This window comes from Rattus norvegicus, chromosome 1, assembly GCF_021556685.1.
Source record: "Rattus norvegicus strain SHRSP/BbbUtx chromosome 1, alternate assembly SHRSP_T2T, whole genome shotgun sequence".
NCBI lineage: Eukaryota > Metazoa > Chordata > Mammalia > Rodentia > Muridae > Rattus > Rattus norvegicus.
Window position 1 is genome coordinate 201,871,975 of NC_141534.1, and position 13,071 is coordinate 201,885,045.

The window sequence follows — 13,071 nt, forward strand, 5'->3', positions numbered from 1 at the left end:
CATTTCTCTGAGAAAAAGTGAATGATCCACACACAGAGGTTTTACAACTGCAGTAAAGGCTATGATGTTAAAATATCTTTCTTACAAGAACTCAAAGGATGACTCCTGATAATCCAGAATTGAGATGTATGGCTGTTACCTGAGCTTTGGGAAGAGAACAGATCTAAACCATTTTTCATTCATCCACAAAGTCTAAAGCAGAGCACAGAAAGAAGCCGGTATGATAAAACATTGAGCATCACAGGCATGTCAGGGAAACCATACTGAATCCATTTACACCGAGCATCAGAGGTAACACGAGCAGTAATCTTTCAACACTGCTATTCACAGACCTAGACCCTACTACACAGACCAAGATATTGGGGCAGACCTTAAACAGATTGCTGTAGAAACAACAGCTGGGTTTTAAAGCTCATCTCCTGGAGTTGCTTACTATACCCTGTAGGACATGTTGTCAACCTCCTAGTGACTCATGTCTGATGGCTGCAGGCTGTTCAGATTCCGTCATTCACTAGTATTTATTATAAGGGTTAATTTAGTGCCTATGATCAGTAGGCTATGTGGAAGATGGTGGTGGGACATTCATGACCCTCCCTCTGACCTTAAGTCATCTCTTCTTGGTAGGGAGAAAAGAACTACTGTTCAACAGCAGGAACATAAATGCAGGATCCATTGGCTCTCAAATGCCCTGTAGGACTGTAAAGGATATAGGGTCTGGATATGGCCAGGCCACAGTCACTATAAGAAAGTGACCTCCCTTCTCTAGGGCTTGCTACTGCCTTCCACATGCTCTGTGGAAGTCATCCTTATCAGCAGCTATGTAGCCTTGAAGGTTCCTGTTGAGTCAGCAGTCTCATTCACAAGATTATTGGCCAATTTTCCTGAACTTGCAGGGGCTTTTTTGACACTGTTAACTCAAGCACAGGACTTTACATTTATCTCTATTTAATCTCATCTTGTTAGTTTTGGCCCATTGATCCAAAGTGCAAAGATCCCTGTAATCCAGATCCTGCCCTGTCAGGCACGCTTATCCCCTCAGCTTTGTGCTGCCAGGAGATGTGTTTTGGGCACCCCATTATGTCTTTATAGCAACAACTGCCAAAACCATAGGCCAGGGTGAAACTAAATGCACGTTGCCCCAAGGCAAACAGAAGCAGCTTCTCCAGCAACCCATCATAGTCCAGGTCAGCATGAATGATGGTCTAACATCTGCTACATGGTCACTTAGCCAAGTCTTAATCTGCCAAACGCAATCTCCACACTAGCCACACTTCTCTCATTTGTATCATGCAGCCTGAGGAATGATCTAAAATAAACACACTTATAAATATGTCTGAAAAAGCCAAAATCAATTATGCTTTTAACTATTTACCTAAAAGGTACACATAATGCCATGTATGGATATACATATATTGTTTTAATAAACTTTTCATTTGAGCTGATAGTACTCCTTCTAAGAGCCAAAGTCAACCGAACAAAAACCCCAACAGACATGAGAAGCTCTCACTGAGTAATTGGTCATGGCTGTCCAAGAGACTCTTCAAACATACAGCATGCTGCTGTTGTCTTTGGTTATCCCCCAGAAGTGGAAGGTAAGTCCCTATTGCTAAAGACACCAGGCATTCTAGAAACAGTGCCCAGAGACCCCTGAGTGGGGAATGCCTTTCTTTAAGGGTTAGTTTGCATGATATCAGAAGATACCATGTAAGCTCCCAAAGTTGGGAACCAACCAACCAACATCTATGACATCTATGGAATAACCTATAAACAACCAATGCATTGTGATAACACTACAGGTAAAATTGTGGTACACACAGCTAGGTGGTAACCAATAGCTCTCTGCTTGGTCTTAATATCCACTCAACAAGAGGGAAACATACCTGGTTTTGGAAACCTAGCCAACTACTCAGACCTAGTGAAGTCATGGCTACTAGAGAAGACTCTATAACCACCATTTTACTAAACCAGCATAATCCCTAACAATAGTCTATAAGCACTGTCCTTATACTTATAGGTAAGTGCAGTTTTCATCCCTCATCAAGGAGACTTCTCTTTGAAACTGAAGGAGACCACTATAGAAAGCCACAACCATCAAAATGCAGAGTTGTGGAACCCAGTCCCAGTGGATACATCTACAAAACGATCCCCATACCTAAGGCTCAGGGAAGACTGCCGAAGAAGGGATGGAGGGATTGTAAGATCCAAATGATCAGGGAGTTTGCTGTGAGATTGACCCTCTTAGTCACATCAGCAGTCACCCGCAAAATGTCTCATCAGCTTAGCTGCCAAATGAGAGCTGAACAAGGGTGACACCAACGGATGTGCCAAAGTGAATGAGGCCCATGAGTCCTCCACCCTACGCAAAACACTATAGACAACCGAGGAAAGCTGAGAGTGGGAGAGGTGCTATTCCCCAGGGAAGAAAGGGCACGCCTAATGATCGTCCTATGTCAAACAGTCAGCCTTGAAAACATACATGCAAGTAGCTTTATATGGACTGAGCAAGTTTTATTTAGGGACACACACACACACACACACACACACACACACACACACACACACACACGGGGGTACGGGGGGGTAACAACAAATGAAAAAAAGGCCATGGATTTGAAGGAGAGTGGGAAGGCATATATGGGGAGGTTTAGAGGGAGGAAAGGGAAGGGAGAAATGTTACTATGTTATAATCCCCCAAATTAAAACAAACATCCTCCTAGATATTTATTCCCACCATGGAACAGTGTTTAAACACCCACTCTGCTCTTGTTTTGGAGCAAAGTACTAATTAGACTTGCCTTTTAGAGACGTCTGGAATTGTTCCAGGTAGGATAAAAATCAATAGTGACATTCTTTGCGCTCAGAGAGTCCCCAAGTATAAATTTAGTTTTTCATGGATTTCCCACAGCAACCACCTTTGAGCAGTGGTGGAACAAGACGTACAAACCGAAGGTTCCCTGGGGCGGAGAGATGTGTTGAATGGGGTCTAGTGCTCTCACTTAAAAAAATTGGAAAATAAAATGGATGTCTAAGCTGGCCAGCATGTCCCATAAAGCATTTTGATCAAAGATGCAGTTTCTGCGACACTGAGGAATGGCTGGGGAATCTATAGGGATGCAGGGGAGTTACAGCAGCTAAAATCTGGTCCCTGCTGTCCCATAGACAGACGGCAACGTCCTGATAGATGCTGCTCCAGGGAAACTTAATGTTTCTTTAAACATTCAATTATGGTTACACAAACACATATTTTAAGCCACTAGCAGATCTTTGCACAAATTAGGGATGCTAGAAGGCAAATCAAACAGATCCCCTGAAAGGAGTATTTCATAAGAATCCAGCTTTGTTCTGTGAAGAGCTGTCTTACCAGGCAGGGGTTTGGGGAGGATAATGAGGGGCTCTGCCAGCATCAGACTAGATGACACTTCTTGTGACTGAAGGGACCAAGGCCACTCTTAGTTCAGCTTTAATTGCTGAGCATGGTTTTAATTATACTAGATCTCAGGATAGCCAGGGGTTTGTTGCTCAAAAGGTAGACAAGTTTTGCTCTCTGAGAGTTGCCTGAGGCTGTTCAAAGGTCTTTTAAAAAATGGTCCTGAGTGGTAGGTCCTTTAATGACTGGGCACATGCTGTCCTTCCTCTTTTGAAACGTTCCTAGTTTTCGCACTTTTAAAATAAAGTTCCTTCCTAAGCTATAACATGCTACTTTGTTATTGAAAAACAGTAAAGCCTTCTTTAGCCCCTGTATTCAGAACTATGTGGTACATATATCATTTTAAAATGAAAACTGTAGGCCATGCATACGACTTCTTAACATGATATTTACAATGGGTACCTCATAGAATTTCTTTTGCAACAGTAAAGTTCGTCATCATTTTATGCATCTTCTACCAATTTAGTTCTGAGGAAGAGACTCAGCAGTGAACGACTTTGAACCTGGGGCTAATTCCTAGCTGTAACAGTCTCGATATCAGATTGGTCAAGCCCTCTACTGTCCTGGGTGTTAATATTTAAATGACCTGTTCTCTTTTCTTACGGCTTCATTTGACTAAACTTTCTAAATTGGATCTCCTGAGCCGAAGGCTATGGAAATTAAAATTTAATTAAAAGGTGCATGATTAATTACCTGTTGTGTCTTATGGCATGAGGAGAATCCTAACACCTTTCTTTACTCACAGAACTGTACAGTCACAAATGTGTGCGTATTCACCGCTTCAACTTTAGTAGACATATAACCTTCTATTTTTTTAAAGGTTGCACTGAATATTTGGGCAAAAACATCATTAAAAGAGCAATACCAGAATGTCTGAGTTATGAAAACATTACTTTTAACAGACTGTGATCTTTAAAACTGGCACAGGTGGGGACCGAGGAAAAGATGAGTGGGGAGTATTTACTTAGGATGCCCACAGCCCTGGGTTTGATTAGCAGCATTGCAAAATTAAAGTCAGTACAACAGGTACAAGGAAACCAAAGCTACAGTATCTCAGAGGGATAACTATATGTTCACCATGTATTTCAAATTGAAATTCATTATTATAGGACTGGAGAGATGACCCAGTATTTTTTATTACGGTTTTGTTTTGTTTGTAATTTGGCCAGGGCTGGCCTAAAAATTTCCTATACAGTCCATTCTAGCCTTGAACTTGTGGCGAATCTTCTACCTCAGCTTCCTAAGTGCTGAGATTACAATTTTACCACTGTGCCCAGATATTCCAGATACTTTAAAAAAAGATTCATTTATTTATTTTTATTTTATAAATATGGGTGCTTTGGCTGCACGCAGGCCTGTGTAGCTTGGGAGTGCAGAGCCCAGGGAGGCTAGAAGAGAGCACTGGATGCCTTGGAATTGGGGTAACAGACAGTTATGAGCTGTCATGTGGGTGCTGGGAACAGAACACGGGTCTTGCACCAAGTGCTCTTAACCTCTGGGTCATCTCTCCAGTCCTACAATCCATATACTATAAAAATATAAACAAAGACATTAGGAAGAACAAAAGGAAGAGATTGAGAAAAAAAGCATTTCATGTTTCTAACTTTTCTAATTCTAAGGTTATTTTGGGAAAGGCCTAAGGGATTGGACAGGAATAAATTAGGGCACCTTTGAGATGATTTTCCACACAAATTATCCTTTGTCTGGTTGTCAGCATGCATTACACTATCTCCAGTAACAGAGGGTAAATCACTTCCAGAGGGAGCCATGAACAGAGCAATTAAGCCACTTTACAAACCTAGAGGACCAGATGGGGCCAAGACAGCATTTTCTGTGGAAGGGCATATCAATAATGATGCTAACTGAAGCAGTGGTCCAGGGTTGTACAAAGACTGCTGTGTCAACGAGAGACATCCCAGCAAAGCCATGTTTATAAGGCGAATATCCACCTTTGTACTTGCCCTGCCACCCAGGGTTTGTATGGTGGTTTATTTTGTTGTTAGTCTTTGTTTCGCTTCTCCCTTCGGTCTTCTATGTTCTGTTGTAGAACAGACTCTTTGCAGTAAAAACAAACAAGGATTTCGTAAGATCTTTCCACTCTTCTACCTGCAAGTCTGAGACCAACTGCAAGATCAGGATCACAGCCTTCCCTGTGCTGGGCAACTTGTTCCTCCATTGGCCAGGTACCCAGAGCATGTGCAGCACAGACATTTCTAGGCCCCGCTGCCAATCATCGCAACCCATGGAGGACACGTGACCCCACGGCTATCTTTATGAGATTTTTGTTTGCTTTTCTGTGCCTTTCAGAGAGCGTCTAGAGTACCAGCTACTTTTCTCACTGCTGTGACCAAACATTTGACAAGAAGCCTCTTCAGGGAAGGTTTACTTTGATGTACAGTTTGAAAACATGGTCCACCCTGATGAAGGTTGGTGGTAGGAGTATAAGTTTGCTGGTCACATGGCATCCATGGACAGGAGGTGACAGTGGACAAGTGAGATGAAACAGGTTATGAAGTCTCAGGGCCAACGCTAGTGACCTATCTTTTTGAGAGAAGCCCCACCCTTTAAAGGCTTTACAGCCTTCCAAACCAGCGCTACCATTTGAGAAGCAAATGTTTAAACACCTGAGCCCACAGAGGACATTTCGTATTCTAAACACATTCTCCAGTTACCTCCATGAAGATATTTTTGAAACCATATACATGTAGCAATGCAAAAACAAAGGTGATTTCCCACAATATTTTTAATGGACAAATATAGAAGGGCTGGGAGATTGTTCAGTGCTATAGTTCTTGCTACAGAAACATGATGACTTAAATTCCGACTCCCCAGCACCCACATAAAAGCCACTGGGAAAAAGACAAGGGATCCTAGAGGCTTTCCCAGGAATAACATAGTGTTTAGCTCCAGGCTCAGTGAGAGATCCTGACTCAAAAGAAACAGTGGGGAAAGCAATGGAGGAAGTGACTGTCTGTCTGTCTTACATATGTAAGACACAGGTGCGTACTTACACCTGCACATGCACACACACCAATTACATTGTCCAGAAAGATCTTCAAACTGTCTACTTTCTGAAGCAGCCACATAAAAGCAAGATAATATTCTGTTCAGAACTCTTGAGTATTCAACCCATGTGCCCAAATCTCAATCTCTATTTTCACGTTATCAGGATACAAAAACAAACAAACAAACAAACAAACAAACAAAACAAAACAAAACAAAAAAACTAAACTGTGTCATCTCTTTACTGTTTTTCAAGCTTTTGATCCACTTGGTGTGAAGACTAGCAAAAAACACCACGTGGCAGGTTGCAGATCCCAGCGGGCAGGCTGTGTCATTTTATGTATACTGATTTACAGCACTTTGTGGTCTTACATGCTACATGTCAGGACAGGCGGGCTCTTCCATCGATTGTCTCAGCGCCACAAACTCAAGCTCTGATCCAATAAAGCACATGGTTTGCTCATATCGAGATTGATCCTGGTTTCTGCAACTGCATGTGCCTGGTGGTTATCGTTCTTCCTCTGTCAGTCCCAACCCCCACCCCCAGGGCACCCTCATTCTTCAGAGTGAGGAAGAGAGGCTGGTTCTCCTGCAAAGGGAAAATTGCTGCTTTATACTAGGTGGGACTTGACAAATAGAGTTAATTTTTTATATACAGGCTGCTTATTAGCTAAAGTAAGAATTAAATACATGAAAGAAGTCCTTTGTGACTGTGGTTCTTGTGGGAGTGTCAGGGGGTAAAGGAGACACCATTTCTCCTGAGAAGCCATACATGAAACATAACATACCTATGCTCTCAGAAACAAACAAACAAATAAACAAAAACAAAAACCCAGTGTACTGTTTTCTGGGAATTTATAAATTTCTCCGTTAAAGAGCCAAATCTTTGAATGAAAGCATAAGATGGATTTTACTCCACTAGAGCAAAGCTGGTGAGATTGAATACATCTTGACAGTGGTATAAAAGATAGAGCAGATTTTAGTGGACACTGCCCTAACTTTCTCTGCCACTCTGTAACCAAGAATGGCACTGACTTACTCATTCCTCTCCAAGCTGAGGATCAGTTCTCGGCTCTCCAGCTGCAGCTGCACAGTCAGCACATCTGGGTGATCCTGAAAAATGAACAGGAAAGATTAGCTGAAAAGCCATTGGCTTTGCCTTGCCAACATCTGGATGCTCTTCATCAGTATATTCAGTGGGGAGGAAAAGGGGGCATGTGGAGATTGATTGGGAGAGGGAGGGGACTGGAGGGGCATAGGAGACAGATGATAGGTAGATAGGTAGGTAGGTAGGTAGAGAGAGAGAGAGAGAGAGAGAGAGAGAGAGAGAGAGACAGACAGACAGACAGACAGACAGACAGACAGACAGACAGACAGACAGATTGATAATTTTATTCTTGGGGAATTTCTTTAACTCCAAGTACTGAAGACCAGAGTGACAGAGATAGAAAATGGGACCCCTGGCTATGATATGGCCATTCTACTCTTCCCCTTTAGCGATTCTTCCTCTGAACCCTTCCACATTATCATAGCTCCATCCACCCCATCCATCCACCCTTTCTTTGATCTTCCCCAGTTGTACCAAGAGCATCGTTATTCATCGTGTGCTTGTGGCAGAAGTCTCTTACATTATCCTTCAGGTTCCAAGGCTTTCACCCCCTCTACTGAACCCAGGAACAGTCCTACAGAGCTGTTCTCTACAGCACCTGCTCCCATAGCTCCTTCCCATCCCCCTCTCCATCTCAACCCACAGACACCTCTCCTCAATACATGGCTTCCTCCTGTGAATCCTTCTAATCCAGGTTCTCTTGGGTCTGCCTTTGCTTTCGTCCCATCTATTCTCCAGCAGTGGAAGGACACTTAAAACTTCAATCTTGCAATGCGCCTGTGCTCGTTTCCCGCTGCACCGAGAGGATACCACTTTTGAACTTGGCCTGTGGCTCCCAATGTTCTCTCCCCTGCATGCCTCCACATGCTTTTCACATGCCTACACTGCCCTCCCCCCTCCTGACCTGGCTCTAGTTCCTCACCTTGCCTGCTTTTGGAATATAAAACTTAACTTGCTGCCCTGAGAATTTACACATGCTTGCTTCTCTATCCGCAATGCTTTTCCTGACTGTCTACTGGAATCAGCTTCAAAGAAGTGTCACATCAACCTCCTGCTGTTCTGTCCTTTCCCCATGAAAGGAAGGACAACATACTACTTGTATTCTGTATATTGGCTTGCACATCTTTCTAGGCACCAGAGGGCTAAGCAAATAACAGGTGGAGAGTGAAGGCAGGAGTCTACCCATGCTAGGGAAATGGCTCTGCAGACATCTTCCTCTTGCTCCCCAGCCCTACCTTCCGTGCTTCCCTCCCCTAATCCTTATACCAAACCTCAGTGTAGACAGCCTAGTCCTGGGGATGGTGCTGCCCACATTTAGGGTTGATCTCTCTACCTCCGTGAACCTAATGTAGACAAACTCTCACAAGTATGCCTGTGCTCAGACACTTGTCTCCAAAGTGATTCTACATCCTATCAAGTTGAAAACCAGTACAAACCACAACACTATACTAGTTGGGAGCTGGGTGTTACAAGAAATATCCGGTGGAGAAAGAGAATGGAGGGATCTTCCATTCCAATCCACTCACTACACTGGACACTTTTGTTTAAAAGCACGCTTGCATCCATTTTCCTAATTGTTATTGACTGGAGACCATAATGCACACCATTCTTTTTCTTACGATGATATATTGACTGATTTACCTAATGGAACTAAATCCTTTGTTGGATGTGCAAAGAGCTGTATTTGTTAAACCAGTCAATCAAACTCTTATCAATAAGCCAAAGATATCTAGGCGGTCGCTATAATTCTATCTTTTAAACCGGAAGAAGAACCTCTAAACAAATGTGTGAAGTCCATCAACATACTTTTTAAAAATAGAACAATCATAGGTTATCTACTACGCAGAAAATATAGACTATTACCAGAATTATAGGAAGCCCTTTTTCTAGTGTGCTTTTCTGCTGCTTTGATAAACACTGTTACCAAAAGAAACTGGGAGGAGAGGGCTGATTTGTCTTAGGGGGAAGCCAAGGCAGGAACTGAGGCAGACTCTGGAGGAATGCTGCTCCCTGTATCATCTGTCCTGGCTTGTTCAGTTACATTTATTGTACAGTCCAGTTCTACATGTGTAGGGATGACACTGCCCAAAGTAGGTTGATGCTATCTTTTGTATGGCTGTGCTTCAAACTTTTCTGCAATCCTTTTCTTAAAAGGATGCCTACCTTGTTGGGCTAGGACCTACTCATATGTTATGGATTAAGCCTGAAACTCCTTCATGGGTTTATGTGTTGAATGTTTGCTTGATTCCCAGTTAGTAGTGCTTTGTGACACTTTGAGGAAGTTGGGCCTACTGGTGGAGATGGGTCACTTAGGGAAGTCTCTTGAAGGATTTTCCCTAGTCCCTGATTCTGGCTTCAGTTTCTGTTTCCAGAAGAGCCTCTGCTGATGTGTTTCTGCCTCCATAAACTGATGCACCACTCATGTCTTCCCTGCCACAGTGAACTAGAAACACGAGTCAAAATTAATCATTTCTTTCCTAAGGTGTTCTGTGAAATATTTTGGTCAAAGTCAAGAAAAGATCACTACTGCATCTTGTGACCTCAGTTTACCTGAGTAGCCTCTTTAAAGTGTACACATACACACACACACACACACACACACACACACACACACACACACACACACGCTGAATTTTCAGTGACTTAGAAAAATTTGACCCTGACCTTGAAGCTGAAGCCCTGTGCAGTGGCTTGGCACAGGCTTAGCAGGAGCAGAGAATCGCCCTCAATAGCCATGTCCATTCCCATCACAGCTTTGAGGTCATCTTTTCCAAGGAGCCCACTCAGAGCCAAAGCCATCCATCTACACCATCGTGCTGGAAGGTCAGAGGGATCTCATTTTTCAGGCATAACAACAGTATTAAAATACTGCATTGAAGGGAGCTGGGGAATAACTAGGTCCCTCTCCAGCACTAAATAAATGCTTCAGACTGCAGCTCTGGCATTCATGGGGCACAAGGGAGGCATTTATTGCTATGAATATTTAGAGGCATCTTGATTACCACTTTAATATTAGCATGTTAGCTCTATAGCCAGCAAGATCTGCACACCGTGGAACATGGGGAAGACAAAACTGAAGTAAAAGCAGGCTAGCACAGTGAGGAATTAAGGCACTGCGGCACCATCACGGGAGGTCCCTGGCTTGGGGCCTGCTAGTTATTACATAAGTGATAGTGAGTTTTATGTATGAGTTGGTGATCTTTTTTTTTTTTTTGCAATGGAAAATTGATATTAGCAACCCATGTGTCCAACTGTGAGCAGAAAGCACAAATTCTTCACAGTAAATGCTGCTTTTGGTGGACTCATAAGGGGCTGGGATTGTAGACTAGGGGTAGAGTACTTGTCTAACACATGTAAGGTCCTGAGTTGGATATCTAGCACTGCCAATATGTGCACACATGCACAATCACACGTATGTGCACACTCACACACATAGGTACACAAACATATGAAATAAAGATTTTGCCTTCACTTTCCATCATTTATATTTGGAAATCTCTCACTTCATTCCGAGGCCTAAGACATGTTACAGATTTTCTGCTCATTTCTCTCTTGGAGGAATATATGTATATGCTATAGAAAGCATATTCCATCGTCCTCTGGCCCAGGTAGGGCTTTGGTTCCTCTTAACATGGACAGCCCCTCCCCCATTCCAGTTCTTGATCCTTTAAAGTTCCTAATCATGGAATTAACTTTTTTGTAGCCATAGCCAGCATTCTAAGCTCTAATGTTGAAATGTTTTCCCTGGGTTCTCTGAGTAGCCTAACCATTGGCTGTTGGCCATTAGCCACAGGCCTGGTCATGAGCACCTATGTGCTCTTGGCTGCATCCTGCTTCCTGTAGCATGTATCATCTCTGGTGGTACATTATTCATTTGTGTTTTCACTTATTTATTTACTTATCCCAGGAAAACAGAACCTCTGTGAAGGCAGGCATGTATAAGCCTCATCGTATATGCTTCCTGTACCACGCGCAGGAACCTAGAGTCACACATCAGTAAAGGAGGGAGGAGGGAGGCCATGTGGGTTACCAAAGGAACACTTTACTTGTGGAGGAGACTTCAAGACAGTAAAGTTCCTCTCATGAGGCATGGGAGGATTGTGGACTCCTTTCTTAGCCACACATTGTCCCTCAGAAACATACAGAACATCACTAGGGCCTCACCAGGCTGCCCACCTCAGCCAAAAGTCTGACATCCATGAAGGATCCAGGAGGCTGTACATGGGCTACATACAGTCAGTGAGTCCTGAGAATGGACATGTAGTCTGTTCCTCTGGGGATAGGAGAGAGGAAGAGTTTGCTCCAGCTAAGTAATGTCCCTCCTGCTTTCTTCTCCCTTCCCTTTGTGATGTTGGGAAAGGAACCCAGCATGACAGGAAGGCACTCTGCTGCCCAGCCACACCTGCAGCCCCAAGGGAGCTGAATGGTTAATTTATATATGGTACTGGATAAAATGAACACCAAGATGCCTTTCTAGTCTCTCAATAGCCAGGCGAAGACTCTGGGCCCTCCTGGCCAATTCCTGTGCACCTCACAGTGATTAAGACATCAAAACAAGAAAGGGAGCTTCTGTCTAGGGCCACAAGAAAGGAAGTCAAGGAACTTAGGATTTATGTGCATTCACATAAGATTCAAGGTGAAGAGTGGAAGGTATGTTGGGGAGCATAGAAACCCTGGGTCCACCAGCATGGGGTGCTGCTGGAGAGAGCCTGGCATAGGGATTTCATGAAGTTCTTGTCCTCAGAGGCCTGCTTCCTAATGGCTTTGGATTCTGGAACTTTCACAGAAATGGTAGCTAGAGTAACAAGACTGAGAAACTTGGGAACAATTTAGTAACATGGTAGCCCATACACAAGACCATGTGCTGATCTGGGGACAGGACTGTATGATGACCTGGTGGCTTGAAAACAAGGCTGTGTGGTCAGATAATGGCTTCAGCAATGTTCATTTTAATGACATGACAGAATCCCATAGTGATAGGTAGCCAGGATATGAGAGTGAGTTGCCTTGAGCCTATAGAAGTCTGCTTCCAACTGGGTCTAGCTGATGACATCCCAGAAGTCTATGAGAGCAGGTCCTTGGTCTTCTGTCCTCTCACCACCTTCTGCCTTTAGACATCTCATTAAGCAGTATGGAGAGACAGACTTAACCACCAAAGTGGCCATCTGTCCATGGCTCAGGAACACGTGAGGACAAAGTCAACACTGGAACCTTCTTATCAGCCTATGATACTCCTGCAGTCCAAACCCACAGTCAAAGCACCTAGAGGCACACAGGAGGGCCCAGCCTCTTGATAACCCTGTAAATGAGGGTTCATCATTAGAAGTATCATCATGTGCAGAAGGCCTGATTTGGTGTCAGGATCCAAACCCAGGTTAGGGACCTCAAACTTCCTCCATCAGAGGAAGATGGCTGAGCATTAGTCTGCATTCTCGGAGTACCCTAGATGGAAAGGTAGGACCGCAGAATGGCTGCACCATCTCCAACCATAAAGCTGTAATAACAAAACAAAGAACTAGACACCCGCGGATCC

General features: G+C 43.6%; 1 protein-coding gene across 7 annotated transcripts in view; it reads right to left on the reverse strand.

Annotated features, from left to right (window-relative positions):
• The window catches only part of Adam12 (ADAM metallopeptidase domain 12), a 338,938-nt gene that overhangs the window by 233,297 nt on the left and 92,570 nt on the right, over positions 1–13,071 (reverse strand). For all 7 annotated transcript variants that reach the window (XM_087588420.1, XM_087588431.1, XM_087588406.1 and 4 more), the window contains 1 exon segment: positions 7,470–7,543. In XM_087588420.1, coding sequence (XP_087444546.1) covers positions 7,470–7,543 — 74 coding nt within the window.